Genomic DNA, 26,334 nt, shown 5'->3' with positions numbered 1-26,334 from the left:
AACAATTACTTCATATGGAGATGAATACCCCATACATTTTTGAGTTAAAATAACTTGTGCTATATTTATCTCAAAAGTAATCAAATCACTGTATTAAAAAATAAAAAATAAAGCCTTATTTACCGAATGCGTTAAATATTTATGTTTTGCAATGTATATCATTTAAAGCAAAGCTCCACACAGAAGGGGAAGCTCCGCCCCTCTGCCCCCCCCCCTCCAAAATGTGTCACCTCTCGTGGGGGAGCGGGTCCCTGGTTTTGACAGGAATTCGCTTCCACTTCTGGCTCCTCCCAGTAGGGAACCAGCAGTGAAGCCTTACGGCTTCGCGGTCGGTCTCCCACAGCTTAGATGGCAGCGGCAGCACCCGAAAGCCAATTGAAAAATCAGCTCCGGTGAAGTCACCACTGGATTCCTGGCTTTGGGGGGCCGGCATTGCAGGATCCCTGGACAGGTAAGTGTCCTAATATTAAAAGTCAACAACTACATTATTTGTAGCTGCTGACTTTTTTCTTTCCCTTAAAGTGGAGGTTCACCCTATAAAAAATTTCTAACAATACATCCAGCCCAGTCCTGCATATAAAATTACACTGACCTTTTTTTTTTATTTGCCGTAGATATCGTTTAGCCGTGGAATTCACCGCGGCTTCCGGATAGGGAATCCCGCGGGAGTGGGCGTTCCTATTGTCATGCCAATTGATTGACATGCTAAACGACGGCGCACACAGCGCGTCACGACTTCCCGAAGGAAGCTTGGGTCGGCTCGGCTCTATTCTGCGCCGGTGCGCAGGCGCCGATTAGAGCCGAGCCGAGCCGATCTTCCTTCGGGAAGTCGTGACGCGCTGTGTGTGCCGTCGTTTAGCATGTCAATAGGCCACTCCCGCGGGATTCCCTACCCGGAAACCGCGGTGAATTCCACGGCTAAACGATATCTACGGCAAATAAAAAAAAAAGGGTCAGTGTCATTTTATATGCAGGACTGGGCTGGATGATTTGTTAGAAATTTTTTATAGGGTGAACCTCCACTTTAAGGAGCCTGGAGCTCCACTTTAAATTTTGCATTATTTTTGGCCTCGTTTTTTAACAATTTTTTTGCTTGCCAACAATGCACCAGAGGAAAAAATAAATGCACACTGACATACTGTACTACAAAACTGTACTTTCATTCACAGAACCATCTCCCTCTGGTAAAATGTTACAATGTATTTACATTTCAGAGCTCAGGGCAGAACATTTCCACACGGATACATTGTATACTTTTCACTTACTGGCCAGTGCAGAGTTCCCTCATTGGTATTTTGTACTTCGCTAAAATACTGGCTACCTACATTCGGTGATAAATACCCAATGTGTGTGTTCCTTAGTGAATTTAATGATTTATCTTTTTAATGATTTTTTTTTTCGGCGGTATTTATCTCACATTGGATATTTGACTCTCTTATTATCTCATGCGGTATTTCCAAAATAAGAGTCATGTTACCTTCATATCGCATGCAGTTACCTTCACTGAATTGACCCCATGGTGTTTTAAAACATTTAGGCCTAGATTCACGTACGGCCGCTCTACGTTGCGCGGGCGTAGCGTATCATATTTACGCTACACCGCCGCAACTTAGAGAGGCAAGTGCTGTATTCACAAAAGCACCTGCGTCCTAAGTTACGGCGGCGTAGCGTAAATGGGGCGGCGTAAGCGCGCGTAATTCAAAGTAGGCAGGTAGGGGGCGTGTCGTATTTAAATGAGGCTTGACCCCAAGTAGATGCATGGCCGAACGAACGGCGCTCAGTATCACGTCGTATTTACGCCTAAAGATACGTCGGCTCAATGCCTGTGACGTGAACGTAATTTACGCACAGCCCTATTCGCGTACGACTTACGCAAACGACGTAAAAAGATACGCTTGTTCCGACGTCCATACTTTGCATGGGCTGCGCCACCTAGAGACATGCTTTATCTTTACGCCGGCGTATATGTCTTATGTAAACGGCGTAACTAATTGCGACGGGCGTATGTTTGTTCGTGAATCGGCGTATCTTGCTCATTTACATATTCGACGCGGAAATCAAGGAAGCGCCACCTAGCGGCCAGCGTAATTATTGCAACCCAAGATACGACGGCGTAGGAGACTTACGCCGCTCGTATCTTGGCCAAATCTATGCGTAACCGATTCTATGAATCAGGCGCATAGATACGGCGGCCGCCATTCAGACTTACGACGGCGTATCTGGAGATACGCCGTCGTAAGTTTTTGTGAATCTGGGCCTTAACATTTACTTGTGAACATCAGCACCAGACTGAACCAGCATCAGGGTCATAACATCTACTTTCTCAGGTCGGCCCCAGAAAAAGAATGTTCAGGTTGTTCTGCTATGTGGACTGTTTCCACAGCTGCTATGGCCGACCCTTTTCTTCTATAATTATTGGGAAAAAAGAGACGTATCATTCCTGACCTCCTCTAATTCCTCAGCATTGCTGTAACAAAAAACATTAATCCAAAAAAGTATTCCAACCTTGAAAAGATGTCTGCAGGGAAAGAGTTTCACCCTTTAAACAATATCCATTAACCACTTGCCGACCGCCCACCGTAGTTTTACGGCGACAGGTCGGCTCGGCTGCGCAAAATCACGCAATAGAACGTGATTTTGCATTGCGCCCCCCTGCTCGCCCCGGTGCTGATGTGAGTGCCCAGCGGGCGCGATCACCGCCGGGCACCTGCGATCGCTCGTTACAGAGCGAGAACTGGGAGCTGTGTGTGTAAACACACAGTTCCCGGTTCTTTCATGGAGAGAAATGACTGATCGTCTGTTCATACAATGTATGAACAGCGATCTGTCATTTCCCCTAGTCAGTCCCACCCCCCCTCAGTTAGAACACACCCAGGGAACATAATTGAATGAATGAATGAAAAAAAACTTATATAGCGCGGCACATGCGAACCAAATCGCCTCTGGGCGCTCGTTGTTCCTGTCTCCTTTGATATCAAAAGAGATGAGTTTTGATCTTTCTCCTGAACGCCAAGTGGTTCTCCTCCAACCGAATGCTGGTTGGTAAAGCGTTCCATAGTCTAGGTCCTTGGACCGCGAATCTTCTTTCTCCTTTGGACTTGTAATTGGCTTTCGGTATTTGGAGCAGATTTTGGTTGGTGGATCGCAGAACGCGATTTCGCATAGATAATGGGGAGCATTCCCATGGATACATCTATGCGTTAGACAGAGTGCTTTAAAAGTGATTCTGTCTTTTACTGGCAACTAATGGAGGGTTCTCAGCGAAGGTGAGATTGATTCCCAAGGTTTTATCCCAGTCACTAGTCTGGCGGCCGTGTTTTGTACGACTTGCAGACGAGCGATTTGGTACTTTGGGAGTCCGAGGTAAAGGGCATTTGCATAATCCAATCTGGAGTTTACAATTTCTCCCACCACGACCGCTATGTCTTCTTTGGGAATGAAAGGAGTACGTTTGCGTAGTAGGCGCAGCAGATGGTGAGATCCGCTGACTACTGACCCTATTTGTGCGTCCAATGTCATGTGAGAGTCGAAGATGACCCCCAGACTTTTGACTTTGGCGCTAGGGGTGATGATTTTGCCCAGAATGGGCGGGGGGTCCAAGTTGTTGCAGGTTGATTCATACGCTTGGCGTGAAACAGGAGAAGTTCTGTTATCGCTCCGTTGAGTTTAAGATAACTCTTTGTCATCCAGTTCTCTATCAAAGAGAGGCATGTCTCTAGATTGAGATGGTGATCCTTTTTGTTGTAAATGCAGAAATACAGTTGCGTGTCGTCTGCATATGAGTGATAAAGCAGTTTTTGGCTGCTAATGATTTCAAAAAGAGGATGAAGATAGATGTTAAAAACCACTGATTAATTAACCCCTTGATCGCCCCTAGTGTTAACCCCTTTCCCTGCTGGTGACATTTTTACAGTAATCAATGCATTTTTATAGCACCGATCGCTATAAAAATGCCAATGGTTCCAAAAATGTGTCAAAAGTGTCCGCCATAAGGTCGCAGTACCGATAAAAATCGCTGATCGCCGCCATTACTAGTAAAAAAATAATAATAAAAATGCCATAAAACTACCCCCTATTTTGTAGACGCTAAAACTTTTGCGCAAACCAATCAATAAACGCTTATTGCGATTTTTTCTTTTTACGAAAAATATGTAGAAGAATACGTATCGGCCTAAACTGAGGAAAAAATATTTATTTTTTTATATATTTTTGGGGGATATTTATTATAGCAAAAAGTAAAACATATTCATTTATTTTCAAAATTGTCGCTCCATTTTTGTTTATAGCGCAAAAAATAAAAACCGCAGAGGTGATCAAATACCACCAAAAGAAAGCTCTATTTGTGGTAAAAAAAGGACGTCAATTTTGTTTGGGAGCCACGTCGCACGACCGCGCAATTGTCAGTTAAAGCGACGCAGTGCCAAATCACAAAAAGTGGCCCGGTCATTGACCAGCAAAATGGTCTGGGGCTGAAGTGGTTAACTGGTGGAGGCAGCTTTAACAATGGATGCCAAAGTTTTTACCATATGTTTGTTGATCAGCATAATATTATGAGTGACTCAATGGACTCAGTCATAGAAATATACTTCCCTCTTTATGTTGGGGTGCGTGTTATACGCCGATAAATATGGTATAACCAGGCCAGTCATATTACTATTGTTAGTTACCCGAGTCGATGTGGCAATGTCCCATGGCATGAATCATGTGCTGACTGTCTCCATTCTTTTGGCTGAAAAATGTGGAAGCCAACTTGGCCACAGCAGGAAAGGTCCCGGGGTCATCTACATCACACAGGTTCACCATTTGGTTGGCCACATAGAGAGCTTGATAGCTTCTTTGGTTATCTTCACCAATCAACTAGGGATATGCATCAAGAAGAAATTCATGTTATGCTTGAACTTCACATAAATATAAGGCGACATATTACAGTTGGTAATTATCAAAAGAAAGAGGAAAAGGAAGTAATCTAAGTATGGTTTAAAGTGGTTCTAAAAGGCAGAAGATTTTCTATGCATGAAGATAAAAAAGCTTGTGTGTACAGCATCCCGCCCCGCCCCTTAATACCTACCTAAGGTCCATATAGATCCAGCGATGTTGCACCAGGGACTCAGCTGTCCAGACTCCCCTCCTCATTGTCAGTGAGCCAATGAGAAGAGAAAGGGGGTGGGGCCGGGTCGCGGCTCCGTGTCTGAATGGACACAGGGAGCTGTGACTCAGCTTGGGTGCCCCCATAGCAAGCAGCTTGCTGTGGGGGCACGCAACAGGAGGGAGGGGCCAGGAGCACTGAAGAGGGACCCGAGAAGAGGATCCGTGCTGCTCTGTGCAAAACCACTACACAGAGCAAGCAAGTATAACATGTTTGTTATTTTTAGAAATAAAAAATGAGATTTTAGCATCACTTTAAATAATGATCAGTAGGCCCACATATTTAATGGAATGAGTAAGAGGTTAAAAGTAATAGCAAATCATCACACCATCCTCTTTTCTTATCTCCTCATACCATTGACATATACTGGGGGCAAGTTTGTGTATCCAACATCACTTTTTCGCCTTGCATCCTGTTGAGCCTGCCACTTCGGACGATCGGAGGTCATGACGTATACCCATTAAAGGCGTTGTAATGGAAAAAAAAATGTTGCCTAAATTTAATGTCTGCAAGGTAGACAGGCAGAATAGTGTAATGATTCTGTTAAAAAACGAGTAAATACCTATTAAATTCCTTCATCTATATCACCTCCGGCGTTCTAGTTTCTGTTCTCTCATTCACTTCCTGGTTTGCGGCGCTCGTTCATGTAAGAACTACATTTCCCAGTATGCATTGCGGCACGCCCAATAATTCACACCTCCTTGAAGTCTCTAACACGTAGAGAGCATCCTGCAGCACTGATGTAGTTCCCAGGAGGGGGCGAGCACGTCACTGACCACCGCAGTAAAGCCTCCCTTCACTGTGATGAGTTACAATCAGACAAGCAGGAAGTGAACAGAACAGAGAAGAAATAGAGCAACTTCTGAGCAAAAACGAACAATGAGAAAGTGAAAAGAGGAATGTCTGCAGGTAAAGGATGCTTGGTTTCATGTCCTCATTGTTCGTTTTTGCTCTGATGTTGCTGTAATTGTTCTCTGTTCTGGTCACTTCCTGGTTGTCTGTTTCCTATGGACCACAGTACTGGGAGATTCTAGTTTCATTTTCCAAACCATCACTGCTCTATGGATCTGTACATGCACACAGGCAGGATAATATGCAAAAACGAAAGTACAGGTACATTATATGATTGATTTTTATCTATTTTTAATCAATTTTAAAAGCAAATCAGTTAACTATTATGTCTCTATACCCTGTAAACCAGGCATGTTCAAAGTCCGGCCCGGGGGCCAATTGCGGCCCGCGTTCTGGTTTAATGTGGCCCCCCTGGTAATTTGTATATATATATATATATATATATATATATATATATCTTTTGTGGCCCCCCAGGGCCACAAAAGATATATACTGTATTTATAGACACTGCCTCGGATGGGACAATGAGGGGAGTGGGATGAGGGCCATCAGATTACATACAGGAGAATCTCCCGTTTTCTCTGTGGCATCTGTAATAGGAAGTCCCGTCTCCTGGGATGCCATTGGATGATCGTTCTTTCTGTCATAGGAGTCGGGACTTTGTATTAAAGAGGCTGCCGTGTAAACAGGAGATTCTCCTGTATGCAATCTGTTGGCGCTCGTCCCACCCCCCTCCCTGTCCCCTCCGAGGCTGCAGATGGGCATCGATCAGGCTGCACTGATGACAGTGGTGAGGCTGCATTTATGGCACTTGTGAGGCTGCATTCATGGGCACTGATTAGGCTGCATTCATGGGCACTGACCCTTATTTTGCTTCACAGTTCTTAATTAAAAAAAACATTTTTTTTGTCTGAAACGTACCTCTTAAAGTGAAGGTGCGTGTTATACGCAGATAAATACGGTATATCCAAATAACACACCCAAGCTCATCTCTTCACCACAAACAGCCACAAAGGCAAGAGAATTCTTGTTGGGAAGTGTATTGGTGCTCAGACGAACACACTTAGACCGAATTTTAATGGTTCAAAAAATTTCAGGCAAAATGGTCGGCCCTGACGCATGTTCACGTCATCAAATCTGGCCCTCTATGAAAAAAGTTTGGACACCCCTGCTGTAAACAGTCATTTCAGCAAAAAAAAAAATGTTTTCCTTTACAACTCCTTTAAGGATTTTCCAGTCAACAACATCATAATTTATGCCTGGTGGATTCATGGAGACATAAGTTCCCCTGAGTCTACTTTTTCGGGTAAGCCTGCAATTTTACCGGTGGCGGGTCATCACATCTCACACAAGAAGTCACGACTCTTTTCACGAGAATCACTATGAAGTTTGTTTTCTTCTACAATCACTCTGTGACACTCAGTGGACTATATATTCCTTCATGGACTACTAGTTTTCGCCTTTTTTTGTTACATTTGATTTCTATTTACTATAATTATTGTTTTTGCCACAGTGAGACATCACTACTTTGTGGTATATCCACTCATTATATACAATACTTGGTTACCCAATTGTATTGTTTGAGCGCTACACTTATACACTATATACAGCAGACTTTACTTACCCTGGCCATATCATAGAGAATTTCAAAATCCAGAAGTAGTTCTTCTACATTGCGGTTGTAAACAGCAAGTTCAGCTTTCTGTAGAGTAAAGGTCTTTTTTGGATCAACCGGAGCAATCATCCCTCCCTGACCAGCTCCAAATAGACCATTGCAAGCCATCTCAATGTAGAGGGTCATGCTGATAACACAAGAAGAAAGCTCAAAAATGAGAAAAAAAAAAAACTCATAATATTATATGACAGATGATAAGGCCTAAGGAACAGACTGGACTTCTGGTTAAAGTGATAATACTAAGAAAATGTTGTTAGCCCACAGCCACCAATCAGATTCAAGATTTTCGATCCTAAAACAGTAATAGAAAAGCCAAGTAGAGAGCATGAAGAAGGAAATATCTTTGCCAAATTGAATGTGATGTGAACAGAAAAAGATCTCTCACATGCAAACAGATTTTGAAGACTCAATGCTGGGGCATGTCAGTGAAATGGTATTCACAGGATGGCTGATAGACAATGTACTATCTCTCCCTTTTATGCCGGCCATATATGGATCGAAATTGGGCAGATTCAGCACTGACCAGATAATGAATGATTGATCAATGTATCGGCACTGTGGTTGTGCAGAAGCTGATCTAACGCTCTATCAGATCCTGATCAGATGTTAGATCCTGAACTGCTGATCTGTGTATTCTGATGGTGGGGAAGTCTCCCCGCTGTCTAATACTATTGACCTGCTGCTTGAATAAAAAAACGGACATCTATAGACTGCATTATTGTTACAAAAAAGAATTAGGCTAGCCTGAGGCAAGCCTAGGCTCTCCAGAATAGCGGAACGCTCAAAGGTTCAGTCCTTGGCTTACAGGGCAAGCTATGATGAATATATATATATATATATATATATATATATATATATATACATACACACACACATACACACACACACACACATACACACACACACACACACACACACACACACACACACACATATAGCAGAGATACCCAAAGTATATTATTCATTGGTAGGTCTCAAAATCAGAACTGAAGGATTCTTGTGAGGGTTCAGAAGTTTGTACAAAACTGCCTTGTAGATTTGATTGCAATACATATTTCAATTGTTTTTAACCGATCGATGAGCAATTCGTACAAAACCAATCAAATCTGCAAACAATCAAATGCCATAACTTTGCTTTGGATTGATTTTGACTCTGATTGCATCAAAACTGAAGGACTCCTGAGCAAAAAATTATCATTTGTTTTGCATCAATAGGCAGCACTGAGCAACTTTGTTGATCGTATTTCAATGATCAGATGAGATTAATTGGTAGAAACAGAGAACAGACCGATAACTTATGATCATAGGTTACAAAGAAATCTTAACTATCAAAATCAAAATCCCTGTTTATGACATATCTTTCAAATGGTTTGTTGACTACAGAATGTTATTCCTATTGGACGAGAACACTTGTGAAAAAAAGTAAATAATTTATCAAAGTGCGTATGGTCACCAAATGCGATACAGATTTTGAGGACTGCCAGTGGCAGGTGCTAGAAGGAATAAATCACTTAAAAAAGGGCTTGTTAACCCACATGTCTTACTTTATATAATCTGCTCAGTCTTCTAAGGATATATCCGTGTGTGTGTGTTGTATAAAAAAAAAAAAAAAGCTGTATATACCTTTTTCATGAGTGCCGATAAGCAGTCACATGATGCGCCGCCTCTCTCCTCTCCCCGTCTGACAGATGCAGCGAGCGGGGCCGAGATTCCCCCGCTGACGTCAGTCAGGAGGGGGGAGAAGAGAGATGGCGCGTCACGTGACCGCTGATCAGCTCTCACAAATAAGGCATACACAGCTTTTTGTTTTATAACAAACACACACACACACACACACACACACACACAGGGGAACATATCTTTAGGAGAAAGAACAGATTATTTAAAGTAAGACATGTTATTACAGAAGCAGGAGAAGGGGGGGCTGACACAGGAACCAACAGGCAAGGAGGACAGAGGAGAGAGACAGCAGAGCTGCGAATGACGGAGGCACATAAACTGACCACAGTGTCAGAGCTCAGCAGCCATGATACACCGTGGTCAGTTTACATAGGGGAGGAGAGAAACTGGCAGGATCAGCCAAGTATTTCAGGTGGGCAAATGACACAGCACAAGCACTATGCTGTATAACATGCTTTAAAGGAGCAGGAGTCATTTATTTATTTTTTTCTTTGGGGTTAATCTATAGAGCAGAAGTGTGCTCCAGTGACCATCTTGTACAGGAAAAATAAACTTGGCTTGATGTTAAGCCCTTTTGGAGACTGAAGTGTTGGCAATCTTGGAATGGGATTAAATGAAATGCAGGCTACCAATCCACAGGAATGTACGTTGGTGTTTAAGTTCATGGTTAGGTTTTTGAAGACATACAGTAGTTGTGATCTGTATGCCTTCAAAAACCTAACCATGAACTTAAACACCAACGTAGATTCCTGTGGATTGGTAGCCTGCATTTCCTTTAATTCAATAACACTGTTCTAATTCAATAAACAATACATGGAGCAAAATACAGTAACCCATAGCAACCAGATTACACATTTCTAAAGCTAGACTGGTATGATATGGATTTATATTGATTGCCTTGTGTTTCCGCCTTTGTCTCTTGCACTCTTTTAAAAGCCCCTTTCATTTTAATCTTTGCACTATTCGAATATTTGAACACTGGCAACATGTTTGTTCAGTGTTAAGTACAAAGTGCAGAAACTCACAGCAAAAACTAGATATATTTTTACTGAAGCCATGATCTTGATCTGCTGTTGTGATTACTGCACTTTGATCCTTGCTCTGCACACTGTATAACGGAATAAGTTCCTAGATAGAAATCTGCAAATGTAGCCAGTGCATCAACTGCAATACTGGATCAGTAAAGACAGGAGATACATGTGGAAGCCGGTGATACTATAGGGCAATGATGGTGAACCATGGCACCCCAGATGTTTTGGAACTACATTTCCCATCATGCTCAACTACACTGCAGAGCGCATGTGCATCGTGGGAAATGTATTTCCAAAACATCTGGGGTGCCAAGGTTCGCCATAACTGCTATAGGGGATGCTTGGACACTACAAAGGTAGTGATAGGAGAACATAAATGACTGTTTGACAAACATTAAATATGTACTGCAGAGTTCTTACCTGTGTGGATCCCCTTCTTTTAAATGTCTGGCCAAAATGTAGCTGTTTTTTTCACCCTCTTTTGTTAAACCCTGCATGGAAAGATCATAATTCGTATATAAAAAAAAAAAAACACTTTGTGTCACAAGTTTATTCAGTCATTTTTTTGAGTAAACAAAGTAGGTTAAGATACTTTATTAGGTTCCTATTGCTGTATGCGACTGCGAAGGGGGGGATACATTCTATTTGTCCTGATTGTCACAGACACTGAGGCTTGGATCACACCTAATGCCGATGCGGCTACCAGCAGGGCCCTGTGCATCCTGGTTCACCGTTTCAGGTCCGATTTTAGCCTGAATTTTTAGCTGAATTCGGACCTGAAACGGACCAAAAGACGCACAGGGCTCCTGTGCATCGGAGATATGTGAATCGGATCCATAGAGAGTCCGTCACAATCTCCTGCTACTGTGAATTGGATGCAGGAATCCCGCTTCCAATACACAACAGTGTGAACCCGGACTGAAAGTGAGGAAACATCAAGAATTTATTTTCATTTCGTACTCCATCAAAAAAATAAATCTAAAAAGATTTTGCACTAGGTATACTTTCAAGGCTGCAACTGTGTGGTCTATTAAAGTACACCTAAAAAGAGAGGAACAGGAAACCTACATTTCTTACCTCCTTCTCAAAATGCCAGCAGGTTGCAATGTCGGCTTTCACTACTTCAGAGCCAAATGCCTGATACAAGAATGCAGCTAATGAAACTCGGGGGCCAGTTTGAAAGCAGCATGACAGCCATACAATAAGCATTTTCAGGAGAGGGAAGCAAAGGCAGCCTGCACATTTCTCTTATGAGAAGTGCAATTTAAAGTGATGTAATGGTTTGGTTTTTATTTCCTAAAAATAAACATTTTATGCTTACCTGCTCCGTGCAATGGTTTTGCATAGAGCAGCGCCGATCCTCCTATCCTGGGTTCCCCGCCAGTCAAGGTCTTGACTTTGAAAGATTGGTGCTCCTCGGCCGTAGGTCCCACGGACAACAAACTTTGCACACTTGTAGAGGAAAAGTAGGGCTATATGTGTGAAAAGTCAGGGGTCCTGGGGACCTACGGCCAGCCAGTACCGGGTCCCCAAATTCCGGGAGGTCAGGGCGCAAAAAGGTGACTCGAGTATAAGCCGATGGGGGCATTTTCAGCACACAAAAAAATGTGCTGAAAAACTTGGCTTATACTCGAGTATATACGATATTTTGTCTGAGCTTGTGACAAATCCACTGCGCATGTACAGTTGACAGGTCTTGTGTTCGACTTTTTAGTTGACATAATCCTTTACCTGGACTGGCATGCCATCCTTCCAGACCAACCCTTCACCATCACTTTCCCATATTAGATGGACTTCCTGTCCACACCACTTCTCAGGTATGCTCAGCTGCACTTTGAACCAACAAGTCCACCAACTGCAAGAAAAACGTATTTTTTTTTTTTTAAATCTTTAAAGACAAATGCCAGGTGCCAGTCTGTAAAAGTAAGAAATGACATAATTCACATGTGGTATAGTGTAGGCATAGCAACTGAAAAGTGTATACCAGTACAGGTATTTACATAAGTTATTTGCATCACGTAGAGTCTGTTTTTGCACTGAAAAGTTTTCTGTCCTTCTAGGTTGAGGTTTGTATTCTTTATTTATACAAATAATTTTTTAGTACGTAAGCAAACAAAAAGGAAAACAATACAAAACAGGGGAAAAAAAACAGAACTGAAAAGATTGGACAAAGCGATCCAATTCGTGAGTAACAAGCATTGTACTTCAAAGTGCAAATATATTTGGAGGATCACAAATACTCAAAGAAATTAGGAAATCCTTCTGAAAACACAAAGGAGGCCAGGGGTTAATCAGTCTACAGTACCAAAAAGGTGACATGAAAAGGACTGGTGCGAGCAAAAATGGTCCATGGTCTCACCACGAGGGAGGGCGGGATTGCTTAGATTAGATATCCCATGGAACGGTCATAGAAGGTATCCAACCTTGTCCATATATAGAATGCGGAGGAAAGTACTAAAGAAAGAAAAAAGGAAAAAGAGAAAAAAAAAAAAAAAGGGAAGGGAAGAGGGGGGATTTGTGACAAAAGGAAAGGGGGGGTAGGGTGGAAGCAGTGTGAGCCCACACCGGCAGCACCCAGCAAAAAGACGCTGTAGTCATTCAATCTCCTGGAGGGTTTTAAGAGAAAGAAAGGTAAGCAGGCTTTAGCAGATCACCCTCAGCAATACCATGATACTCGCAAATTAAGTTGCCAATAAGGCCCCTTTCACACTGGGGCGGGAGGTGCAGTGGCGGTATAGTGTCGCTATACCATCGGAATTGCAGCGGTATTCGGCTGCTAGCGGTTTTAAGCCCCGCTAGCGGCCGAAAAAGGGTTAATGCCGCCCACAATGCACCTCTGCAGAGGCGCATTGCCGGCGGTATAACCACGGTTTCCCATTGCTTTCAATGGGAAGGAGCGGTAAACACACCGCTTCTCTCGCCGCTCTAAAGATGCTGCTAGCAGGACTTTTGGAGCGGTCACGCTAGCACACCGCTCTAGTGTGAAAGCCCTCGGGCTTTCACACTGGAGAAACAGCAGCGGCTGTTTAGGGTCGGTTTGCAGGCGCTATTTTTAGCACAATAGAGTCTGCAAACCGCCTCATTGTGAAAGGGGCCTAAGTGTTTAGATTCCTCAGTGCAGGTAAACTCAAACCAGTAGAACAATGGGTTTCCGAATTTATCATGCGTGGCTTTCCATCACCCTGACATCCTCCACCCTTCTGATCCATTGTTGGACCACTGATGGATTAGGGGATTTTTATACTGCCGGTATGCAGGACCTAGCCCCCACGCACCAGGTGGTGCAATACCGATTTTTTATGGACTGAATCGCGGTGTGATACAGAAGGAAGAACGCAGGCGTTTTGAGGAGTACCAACTTGAATTTTTGGGTAATATCATGAACACGTGTTCAGAAATGTTAGAGCGCTGGGCAGGACCAAAATATATGTAGTAAATCGCCTGTCTTTTGGCCACATCTAACAAGTCTCAGGTACTGTAGGGTACATAGAGTGAAGAAGGGCATAGAGGAACTATTTTATATCCCGATTCCTGGTATTTGTTTGATATGGAAGATCTGGAAGACATTGAGATCACCTTTGTACTGTCTCTGGTGACCAACGGGGTTGAGGTTTCTTAACCCTTAAAGCTCTTTCTTTAAAGATAGAGATGACAAACATATTCTAAATATGTTATACTCTGGTACTACTACTTTCACAATTTCCATGTAAAAACGCAGTAAGTAAAATATACAGCCTTATTTATTAAAGGGGTCTTGATCCAAACAGTGCAATGGATTATTCCTTTATTAGTACTGTACCCAGGATACATAAACAGTAATAAACGTGGGCTTAATTTTTATAATTAACACTACTAGCAAGACACTAGAGAGCCAGACCTCTGTTCAATACAAAGCGCAGTGGGCCAGGCCTCCCGAGGTACAACACACTTCTTGCCCAGTGCACCAATAAACACTTCTGATCAGGGCACATGGACATGAGACTGGGCAGGTTGTATGTTGGACTGCTGGGGAACCGGACCAATGCGCTCTGTGCTGAGAATTGTCCCCCGACTTATACTGCCCGCTGTGTACTGTGCAGGCGCAGCGCTTGCTTAGTAAAGAGCACAACCGACCTACGAAAATCCCCAAAGATGAACACAGATGTGACTAACCTGTACACGGCGCATGCACAACGACCAACACACGCTTCACGCTCCGGATGCTCGCTCCACTCAGCAGGGGGCGGATGTATTACTATTATATTATCGTGTAAGGGGCGGATGTATTACTATTATATTGTGTAAGGGGCGGATGTATTACTATTATATCGTGTGAGGGGCGGATGTATTATTAGGGTGGTTTTATCAAGAAACTACACGTCTTTGCGGGGCATGTTTAAACAAATGAAGGGCGGGTTTTGCAGTGTCTATGTCCATCAATTTAAAATACCGCCTCTTCACCCATCATTTGTTTAAACATGCCCCGCAAAGATGTGTAGTTTCTTGATAAGACCACCCTAATAATACATCTGCCCCTTACACGATATAATATTAACCCTCCTGGCGGTGTTCCCAAATCTGACTCGGGGTTAGATTTCTGTGCTGCGATCGGTAACCCCGAGTCAGACTCGGGCTTGCCTCGCTGGATCCACAGACTGTGTTTACTTACCTTCTCCTGGATCCAGTGACGCCACCGCGCTGTGTGAGCGAGCGGGTGCTCGCTCGATTCACACAGCGTCCTCCTGTGCCGCCGATCTCTGTTCCCTGCGACGTTACGACGCACGGGAGCGGAGAACGGCGCCAAATGCAAAACCATAAACGAACACAATACATACAGTATACTGTAATCTTATAGATTACAGTACTGTATGTAAAAAATATACACCCCCCCTGTCCCTAGTGGTCTGCCCAGCGTCCTACATGTACTTTTATATAATAAAAACTGTTCTTTCTGCCTGAAAACTGTAGATTGTCCATAGCAACCAAAAGTGTCCCTTTATGTCAAAAATGGTTTTAGAGCAGCTAGAAAACAGCGATAAAAAAGTATAATCACTTGCAGATTTGTGGGGAAATTCATCATCAAAAAATAAAAGTAATGACAGCGACAATTCTGCAACTGAGCAAATTTCAGTGATTTTGAGTTGATTACATTATTGAATAATTTTTATTATAATTATATTATTATTATCTGTTATAATTATTTATAGTTATTTATTATATTATAATTTATAATTTTGTTTTTAAAAAAATGTCATACCCGGGATGCCTGCAAGACTCTTGTTTGGTCAGATTTAAGTGAGTTATTCCTAAAAATTACAGGCCTACAGTATAAAACGCCAAATTTCCTTGCAAATAATGGTACCGCTTTCAGCATCTTTTTTCTGAAAGAATCATACCGCCAGGGAGGTTAATACACCCGCCCCTTGCAGAGTGGAGAAAGCATCCGAAGCGTGTCGGCAACGTCTCTCACAATGTCCTGTTCATTGCGCAAGCGCAAGCTACAGCTCATTTCCCAGCTCTTTGTGTTCGGCAATTTTCGGCATCTCCGTTTGCTAGGGCGCTGCGCCTGCGCAGTCCATGGTGGACATTATCCGCCAGGCGGCCACATCTCGGCAGAACACTGGCTCTCTAGTGTCCAGCTACCATGGGCTATTTTAATCTTTGCAGTAGCAATTAGGTGTGTTAAAATTTTTTAAAAAAGAAGCCCACTAGACTTTAAGTGATAAATCTTAAGGAGACCGGTACAGGGGTTGCCATTGCCGGCCTCTTTCTAAAATGGGCTTGTTGCTTTACTGTGTCTGACACCTATACTTTTGAGACATGGCGCAATCATGCTGTAGTATATAAGTGTCAAACGTCTTAATTCTAATTTTACATCCGATTCTCTCATGACAGGCTTTTTTAGGTTTGTTAACTTATTAGAACCAATCAGAATTAATTCTACCAGTCAAACCTGTACTAGTTGGATTTTGGTGTGTTGCACTAAAGCTGGCCCATGCACGGTTAGAATTTCAAAAGAATTTTCTTTCAAAAATTTCGCACCATTAGTGGGCTGCGGCAACAGCCGATTTTCCTGCGGCAATCAAATTTGAGGAATCGGACATGTTGGAAATTTTTTGAAAAACAAACGATTTTCTAATCAATTTATGGGAGAATAGTGCGAGAAATGTAATAGAAAAAAAAATGCGCACATGCAAGAAAAGAAAATTCCCAGAGAGAAAAGAATATTCCCGGCCACGAAAATTATTTTCTGTAGCAACATGAAGGTTTGGTCAGCCGAATTTCGAAAATCAATGGTGGCATCATCGATCACAAAAAAAAAACAAAAAAAAACGTTCTGATTTTGAAGGTTACTTCCGGGTATCACTGTTCCGGCACTGTGATTGGACGGAGCGGTGCAGACGTCACTCCGCGCATGCGATTTTCACTGTGGCTGCGCCGTTGTCTACCTTTTGGAAAATATCTCCTAAACCGTGTAGGTTTAGGGAGATATTGCAAACACCTACAGGTAAGCCTTAATCTAGGCTTACCTGTAGGTGTAACTTCCTGGGGGGGGGGGGAGCACCCTGCTAACTAGTGGGTGAAAAGCGCAGCAAAAAGGAGCAGTGCTTTAACAGTGTGAAAGTAGCCTTACTCCATACACACTCTCCACCACGTCGATCCTTGCTGTACTTACCTCTGGGAAAATTCTGATTGGTTGCGCCTGTAATGGTCATGTATGAATAGCTGTCAAATTTATATCTGCATGTTAGCAGACTGTACCCGGTAGGTATTCAGAGAAATAGAAAACTGTATTTGGGACACTCAGACACTTAATTGGTCAGATGGCTTCTATCAACACCCCATTGATACCAGAGAGGGGAATGCCAGGACAGTTTGACAATTCTTGTTAACATCAAACCAAGGAACACCTAATGCCCTGTACACACGATCGGAATTTCCGTCGGGATAAACTCTGATGGATTTTTTCTGACGGAATTCCGTTCAAGCTGTCTTGCATACACACTATCACACCAAATTCCGACCATCCAAAGCACGGTGACGTACAACATTACAAGGAGCCGAGAAAAATTAAGTTCAATGCTTCCGAGCATGCATGGTTTTCTCTCCGAGTTCCATACAGAAGAACAGGATTTCCGATAGGAATTTTTTTCATCGGAAAAAAGAGAACATGTTCTCTTTCTAAGTCCATCGGAATTTCCGATGGGGCACACACGGTCAGAATATCCAATGAAAAACTCCGTCTGACTTTTTCCATCGGAAATTCCGATCGTGTGTACAAGGCATAAAAGGAGAGAGCCACTGTACCTTTTTTGCTGGGCTCTGCAGAAACCAGGATATGCACACTTCCATTATTCCAAGCTAGACTATTGAAAGAATGCAGTACACATGATTCCTGGAATTTAGAATGACACAATCCAGTTCATTTTTATAATTTATTAAATAATACCAACATTTTACAGGGTTTCTGATACTCACGTTGGTCCAAAGGTCTGTCCAACCTGAGCTGGTTCAAAGTCTCTCTTCAAAGCATCTTCATATGAGATCCGTTCCTCTGTTAAAAAGCAGGAGAGGGAATCCACAGGACACTTGGCGCCAAACAACCTACACAGAGAGCAAGAGGTTGGATCTATGAAAATGGATTATTACATTATATTAAAGGATTTGTTTATTTAATTTAAAATTGCTTATTGTAGAAGGAAGGATCATCAAAAAGTACCACTCGTCCACACACCTGTATAATGCATGTTATGGGTACACAGACCCCGGAACATTGTCTGACGAGAAGGTTCACAAGGGTAGGATCTGAATAGGACTGCGCACTCTCAATTCCTTGAGAACTACAAGCCATCAGCCGCAGTGGATGATGGTACTTGTAGTTCATTCATTCACAGGAAACTGTGAATGAATGATGGAGCTGTGTAGGCGGAGCCCCGCATGGCTGTGTTGTTTTTAAATTGTGACAGCGGGCACAAAGAGATCCTCCACCCGTTTGTCACACTGAGGCTGCATTCACACCTGAAAGTCGTGTTTTTGATGCGCATTTCTGAGTGTTTTTGTACAGCGTTTGCCGTTTTTGAATTAGCCAAAAAAATTAGACAAAAATATCTTCTGTTTCATCATTTGTTGCTATGTGGACAGGTAAGTGTCCATTTTTTAAAAGTCAGCGGCTGCAGTATTTGTAGCTGCTGGCTTTTAAAAAATAAAAAATAAATCGGGTGGACCTCCACTTTAAAAGGAAGAAGGTTAGGAGTTCATTTATTTATTTTGTATTTGCTTGCTATTTATTTTGTTAGGTTAGGGGCCCGTTTGGCTCTGTACTGATCACATACACTCTCCCAAGAAAATAAAAAATATTTTTTTTTGCAATACACACCAAACTTAGCCCCCAAGGCCCTGTACTATCAGGAGAAGGATTGGGAACAGTGGAAGGGGAGGATCAGAGAAGACAGGATCAAACAGCCTTTTTACACAATTTGCAGGATTAACCCCTTAGGTTCCACACTGAGTATAACGAGCGTGCTTTACTGCATATACGGACTGATTTTACTGTTGTGGGTTTAGTAACACTTTAAAGCGGAGGTTCACACAAAAAGTGAACTTCCGCTTTTTGGATCCCTCCCCCCTTCCGGTGTCACATTTGACACCTTTCAGGGGGGATGGGGGTGCAGATACTTGTCTGAGAAAGGTATTTGCACCACTTCCGGGTTCGGATCCCCCACGGGGAATACAGCCTGGCACGTCAAACACCCCCCCCCCCCCCCCCCGGCTGTCTTCTGGGAAACACTGTTCCCAGGAGAGCGCAGGGACCAGTGACGGTGCGCCGCGATCCTCGCGCATGTAGGGAATCGGGCAGTGAACCAGCAAGGCTTCACTGCCTGATTCCCTTACCAAGGATGGCGGCGGAAGCAGCCAAGGACCAAGCGATTGCTCAGCCTCGGCTGCTGACATTGCAGGCGCGCTGGACTGGTAAGTGTCCATTTTTTTAAAGTCAGCAGCTGCCGTATTTGTAGCTGCTACCTTTTAAAAAAAAAAAATGGCAGAACCCCCGCTTTAAGGCTAGGGGTTAATTTATTATTTACTCATTATTTATAACAAAATGTTGCTTATTCTGTTAGGGTTAATATTAGGGCTAAATGTTAGGGTGTATTTTATTTTTATTTGTCATTTTATTTATGCATTTTATTATTTTTTTGTTATTATTATTTTCATTTATTATTGCATTTGAGCAGAAAAACGCTCAAAAACACGCAAAAAAAACGCACTAAAATTCTCAACTCAAGTGATTCAATGTATTTCTACAGACCATAAACGCTTTAAAAACCCACCAATCTGCCAGATTCAAACTACAAATAAAGCTCCAGAACTTTTTTGAGCTTCAGTCGTTTGGCTTCAGGCTTCTGGAGTGGAGATGTGAACCGTCTCCATAGAGAAGAATTGATTTTTTTTTCTCCAAAACGCTGAGGTGTGAATGAGGGAGGCATCGGACGGGACTGGCAGCAGGAGCTTGAACATGTTACATCTTCCATACGTATTTAGTGCAAAACATGCAACATGTTTCAAAAGGTGAACTTATGCTTTAACGCCATCATGTCACAATTACGCGTCCATGGTGGCCTGAGAGACAGCTCCTGCTCTCTGGTGTTGGTCTGGAGGCAGCGGGTTTACAGTCATGTGACCACTATGGTAGCCAATTTGCTGCAAATTTAAAAAGAATCCTGTGTGTTTTCTGGGCACTGCAGTGTGTGAAGTTCAGATGCAAATTCCAGGCTCATTGTCTTCTATAAAAACGCATTTGAATGGCACATCTGATCAGTTAAAGCGGAGTTCCGGCCACAATTTCACTTTTTAAATATAAATACCCCTGTAATACACAAGCTTAATGTATTCTAGTAAAGTTTATCTGTAAACTAAGGTCCGTTTTGTTAGGTTGTTACAGCATTTAGACACTTTATAAAATAGAAATTGACTGGGGCCATCTTAAGTGTGGGCATCATGAAGCCAGACTGTATGACTTCCTGGATTTCAGCCTTGCAGATCTTGCACATGCTCAGTGCTGCACAAGCAGTGTAATATGTTTCAGATCAGGTTTCAGCACCTGTACTGTCCAGGTCACATGATTCTTCGAGACTGGGGAGTGCACAGACTCTTGGAAAGTTACACCCACTACATTCCCAGGAGTCTGTGCGGTGTAGGTTAGGAAGCTTAAGCACCTAGGTGCAGGAAGAGGGAAGATTAACTATTCTGCCTAGCAACAACACTTTGAAGGTATCTAAAAAAATCATTAATTTTTTTCTTAAAGGACTAATTTAAAACTACTGATGTAATGTTATATTTATGGGTGGAACTCCACTTTAACACAAAATCGATCCAAAAAAAAAAAAAAAAATTGGAACTTTGGCTTTAAAGCGGAGGTCCACACAAAAAGTGAACCTCCGCTTTTCGGAACCCTCCCCTTCTCCGGTGTCACATTTGGCACCTTTCAGGGGGGAGGGGTGCAGATACCTGTACCAGGTATTTGCACCCACTTCTGGGAATAGACTCCAGCGCGAGTCACGCCCCTTCCCATATATGGTATGTAATTTTTTTTGTGGGGGGGGGGTGACAGGTACCCAGCTCCCATTTCCGCTAGGAGCACTGCGGCGCAGAGCGGAATTTCTTCTCTCCCTGCAATCTTCTGGAACATGTGACAGCATCACTGGACCGTGGAACAGGTGAGTGTCTGTTTATTAAAAGTCATCAGCTACACTTTTTGTAGCAGGGGAGGAAAAACATTGCTGGCAATAAAAAGTTGTGAAAAAATATGGCATGGGCCCCCCCAATTCATATCAGGCCCTGGGTCTGGTATAGATAAAAAAAAAAAAATGCCCCCCCCCATGATCTATACCATACCCTTATCCGAGCATGCAGCCTGGCAGAGGGGGCCATACCAGGCCACATGCCCTCAATATAGGGGGGTATGCTTTCATGTTTATGTTCATACCCCTGACTATTCAACATAAAAAGTGTAAAAAGGAAATAAAAAAAATACAGTTTTTGACAATACCTTTAAAAAATAAAAAAAATATTATCCCCCTGCCCCAAAGCAGGCTGCATGCTCGGATAAGGGTCTGGTATGGATTTGGGGGGGGGCATTTTTTTAGGGTCTGGTAAGGGTCGAAAATGGACCTGCTATGGATTTTTTTACATTTAGCCGTCAGTGGGGAAAGCAGCCGATGAGTCCTCCATTGTTAAAGATGTGGTGGCCAGCATACTTTGGTCATTTTTTACCTACAGGTAAGCCTATAATAAGGATTACCTGTAGGTGAAATGAAGTGTTGCGCCTTCTAAACCGTGCAACAAAATCACCCCGCCTACTTTCCATGTTTGGGGTGTCAATAACCATGACACTGCAAACGTGATGTGAGTTTTATCGTGTTTCATGAACGCAAAGGAGTTTGTGAAATGTTCAGATGTGAATGGAACCGAAATAACAAGAACTGAATAGAACATTAAAAAACTAAGGCAGTGGTCACATGAACAAGTGTCCCCATTAGAAGATTTTCCATCACTTCCTGTCCTGGTGGCAACTCATAATGTTGATTTTCCGCACACTTTTATTCTGGAAGACATTGGTGATCAGGACAATTCAAGTACATTTCTCTAAAGGGGACACTGACTACAATATAAGCCTGATAGATACCCCTCCCTCCCCCCCACCAGTCTACAGAGATTTGGAAAATAAAGTTCTGCAGTCAGGACCCAGCAGAGTCCATAGAACCCCAAGATCCATGAGGACCTCTCACCCCCCCCTCTATGAGGACCTCTCGCCTCCCCCCCCCCCCCCCCTGATCTAGGAGGACCTCTCGCCCCCTCTGATCTAGGAGGACCTCTCGCCTCCCCCCCCCCAATCTAGGAGGACCTCTCGCCTCCCCCCCCCCAATCTAGGAGGACCTCTCGCCCCCCCCCCCCCAATCTAGGAGGACCTCTCGCCTCCCCCCCCCCAATCTAGGAGGACCTCTCGCCTCCCCCCCCCCCAATCTAGGAGGACCTCTCGCCTCCCCCCCCCCAATCTAGGAGGACCTCTCGCCTCCCCCGATCTAGGAGGACCTCTCGCCTCCCCCGATCTAGGAGGACCTCTTGCCTCCCCCCCCCTCTGATCTAGGAGGGCCTCACCCCCCCCTCTGATCTAGGAGGGCCTCTCGCCTCACCCCCCCCCCCCTCTGATCTAGGAGGACCTATCGCCTCACCCCCCCCCCTCTGATCTAGGAGGACCTCTCGCCTCACCCCCCCCCTCTGATCTAGGAGGACCTCTCGCCCCACCACCCCCTCTGATCTAGGAGGACCTCTCGCCCCCCCCTCCCTCTGATCTAGGAGGACCTCTCGCCCCCCCTTCCTCTGATCTAGGAGGACCTCTCGCCCCCTCTGATCTAGGAGGACCTCTCGCCCCCTCTGATCTAGGAGGACCTCTCGCCCCCCCTTCCTCTGATCTAGGAGGACCTCTCGCCCCCCCCCCTCTGATCTAGGAGGACCTCTCGCCTCCCCCCCCTCTGATCTAGGGGGACCACTCGCCTCCCCCCCCCTCTGATCTAGGGGGACCTCTCGCCTCCCCCCCCTCTGATCTAGGGGGACCACTCGCCTCCCCCCCTCTGATCTAGGGGGACCTCTCGCCTCCCCCCCCTCTGATCTAGGGGGACCTCTCGCCTCACCCCCCCCCTCTGATCTAGGAGGACCTCTCGCCCCCCCCCCCCCTGATCTAGGAGGACCTCTCGCCTCCCCCCCTCTGATCTAGGAGGACCTCTCGCCCCCCCCCCCCTCTGATCTAGGAGGACCTCTCGCCTCCCCCCCCCCTCTGATCTAGGAGGACCTCTCGCCCCCCCCCCTGATCTAGGAGGACCTCTCGCCTCCCCCCCTCTGATCTAGGAGGACCTCTCGCCTCCCCCCCCCCTCTGATCTAGGAGGACCTCTCGCCTCCCCCCCCCCTCTGATCTAGGAGGACCTCTCGCCCCCCCCCCCTCTGATCTAGGAGGACTTCTCGCCCCCCCTCCTCTGATCTAGGAGGACCTCTCGCCTCCCCCCCCCCTTATCTAGGAGGACCTCTCGCCCCCCTCTGATCTAGGAGGACCTCTCGCCCCCCTCTGATCTAGGAGAAACTCTCGCCCCCCCCCCCCTGAGCTAGAAGGACCACTCTTCCCCCCCCCCTGATCTAGAAGGACCACTCTTCTCTCCCCCCCCCCCCCCGATCTAGAAGGACCACTCTTCCCCCCCGATCTAGAAGGACCACTCTTCTCCCCCCCCCCCCCCGATCTAGAAGGACCACTCTTCTCCCCCCCCCCCCCGATCTAGAAGGACCTCTCTTCTCCCCCCCCCCCCCCGATCTATGAGGACCTCTCACCTCACCCCTGATCTATGAGGACCTCTCACCTCCCCCCTGATCTAGGAGGACATCTCTCACCTCCCCCCTGATCTAGGAAGACCTCTCTCACCTCCCCCCTGATCTAGGAGGACCGCTCTCTCCTCCCCCCTGATCTAGGAGGACCTCTCTCACCTCCTCCCTGATCTAGGAGGACCTCTCTTCTCCCCCTGATCTAGGAGGACCGCTCTCTCCTCCCCCCTGATCTAGGAGGACCGCTCTCTCCTCCCCCCTGATCTAGGAGGACCGCTCTCTCCTCCCCCCTGATCTAGGAGGACCTCTCTCACCTCCTCCCTGATCTAGGAGGACCTCTCTTCTCCCCCTGATCTAGAAGGACCTCTCACCTCCGCCCTCCCTGATCTATGAGGACCTCTCACCTCCCCCTCAGGTTGCAGTCAGTGAAGTACACATCGGAGATGAACTTTTCCACTCTCTCCAGGGTGGTTCTCCGGTTCTTCAGCACCAGAGGGGCTCCTGGCTGCTCCATGTCTAAAGGGGACACCAAATTAGGGAACAGTTGTCACCGGCTCACACCACGAAGTATGAGAGCAAAGCACTCTAGGATCGCTCTATACAGGTATTCACCGGCTGTACAGTGCGCATGCGCAGTGTAGCTGGCAATGTCAGCGAGATCTGATTGGATTCCGGGGGCGGGCCACTCTGGAAGAGGGAGAAGTGTGTGATAGGAGGAGTGACGTCGTCACATGACTCATCGGTCATCTGATCATCAGACACACATGACCTGTAGAATGACGTGCAATGACATCAAGGCTCATCATACTTTATTCAGCTCATATTTCAGGACCTAATGATAGATCCCTTATGGTGGGCATACATGCTTCAATCTTATCATCCAATCAAAATGATTGAACCAGAAAGTTATCGAATAACCATAACTTCTCTTCTGATTGGATTGGATTAAGTCAATCGATCAGAACATAAATTGACCAATCATTGTGCATTGTACAGAACCATCGAGACACTTTGTTCATGAATACAATCGCATTTCCATAGAAAACAAATTAGGAAACAGAGATTTTTCAAAGAAGTTTCTTACCTTGTGGATCGTCTTTCAGAGGGAGTTTGGCAGTGAGGAGGCAGAATATTATTTCCTCACCAACTGATATAACCCCCTAAAAACCTGCAACGCTTTACTACTGTGTGCATTGTTTGTGATCGCAGGACGGCGCCATTCAGTGGAATTGGTCACATTTGTACGCTGGTAGATTTTTGTCACAATGCATCATGGCTGCAACATGTCGGTGTGTTATCCCCTCTAATATTTACACATTACCCACTTCTGACCCCTGAACTATGTACATTACCCACCCCTGACCCCTGAACATTTCCCCCTTGTGAACCATGCACATTACCTACTCCTGACCCCTAAACTATGCACATTACCCACTCCTGACCCCTGAACTATGTACATTATCTACTCCTGACCCCTAAACTATGCACATTACCCACTCCTGACCCCTGAACTATGTACATTATCTACTCCTGACCCCTAAACTATGCACATTACCCACTCCTGACCCCTGAACATTTCACCCTTGTGAACCATGCACATTACCTACTCCTGACCCCTGAACCATGCACATTACCTACTCCTGACCCCTGAACCATGCACATTACCTACTCCTGACCCCTGAACATGCACATTACCTACTCCTGACCATGCACATTACCTACTCCTGACCCCTGAACATGCACATTACCTACTCCTGACCCCTAAACCATGTACATTACCCACGCATGACCCCTGAACATTGCACATTACCTACTCCTGACCCCTGAACCATGCACGTTACCTACTCCTGACCCCTAAACTATGCACATTACCCACTCCTGACCCCTGAACTATGTACATTACCCACTCCTGACCAATGAACATTTCCCCCTTGTGAACCATGCACATTACCTACTCCTGACCCCTGAACCATGCACATTACCTATGCCTGACCCCTGAACCATGCACATTATCTACTCCTGGCCCCTAAGCCATGCACATTACCCACGCATGACCTCTGAACTATATACATTACCCACTCCTGACCCCTAAACTATGCACATTACCCACTCATGTTGACCCGTGAACTATGTACATTACCCACTAATGACCCCTAAACTATGCACATTACCCACTAATGGTGATGAGGGTAAAGGGAGTGCAAACTGACAGGGTAGTTTGAACCACTTAAACAGAAGGTGCTGTATGAGCACAAAGTGTACAGAAGAGGTCGGTCAGATGGGACAAATGGCGGTATGAACAGACTGAGCAAAAATGTGGCAATCAGAAGAAACATTGAACAGATTAAAGTGTCATGAAGGTATATTACACAGTGGGGTGAAGGTGGTCTACAGGGTGGTGTGGAGTAGGTAGAGGGTAAAAGTGACACATAATATAGTGACAGAAGACCATTGGGGGAATTTGATGCTTTTCTGGCGGTTTAGCCTCTTTAATCCCCATCGCCTGTTTTGGTAGCTTTACCGAAATGTGCGATACATTTTTAGGTAATTCTAAATAGTGTCACTTTTACACTGAAAGCAGAACTCCATGACATTTTTTTTTCTC

General features: G+C 44.8%; 1 protein-coding gene across 1 annotated transcript in view; it reads right to left on the bottom strand.

Annotated features, from left to right (window-relative positions):
• MAN2C1 (mannosidase alpha class 2C member 1) overlaps positions 1-24,375 on the bottom strand; it is a 78,926-nt gene extending 54,551 nt beyond the window's left edge. The window contains exons 1-6 of the mRNA XM_040342868.1: positions 24,134-24,375; positions 17,843-17,968; positions 12,116-12,239; positions 10,805-10,875; positions 7,623-7,800; positions 4,668-4,857 (exon numbers count right to left, since the gene is read on the bottom strand). Coding sequence (XP_040198802.1) covers positions 4,668-4,857; positions 7,623-7,800; positions 10,805-10,875; positions 12,116-12,239; positions 17,843-17,968; positions 24,134-24,243 — 799 coding nt within the window. The 5' untranslated portion in view covers positions 24,244-24,375. The remainder of the gene's footprint in view (positions 1-4,667; positions 4,858-7,622; positions 7,801-10,804; positions 10,876-12,115; positions 12,240-17,842; positions 17,969-24,133) is intronic.
• Between the last annotated feature and the right edge of the window lie 1,959 nt (positions 24,376-26,334).

The sequence above is a fragment of the Rana temporaria genome, chromosome 3 (genome assembly GCF_905171775.1).
Source record: "Rana temporaria chromosome 3, aRanTem1.1, whole genome shotgun sequence".
Lineage (NCBI taxonomy): Eukaryota > Metazoa > Chordata > Amphibia > Anura > Ranidae > Rana > Rana temporaria.
Note: the sequence above shows the minus strand (reverse complement) of the source record. Positions and strands in the feature narration are given on the sequence as shown.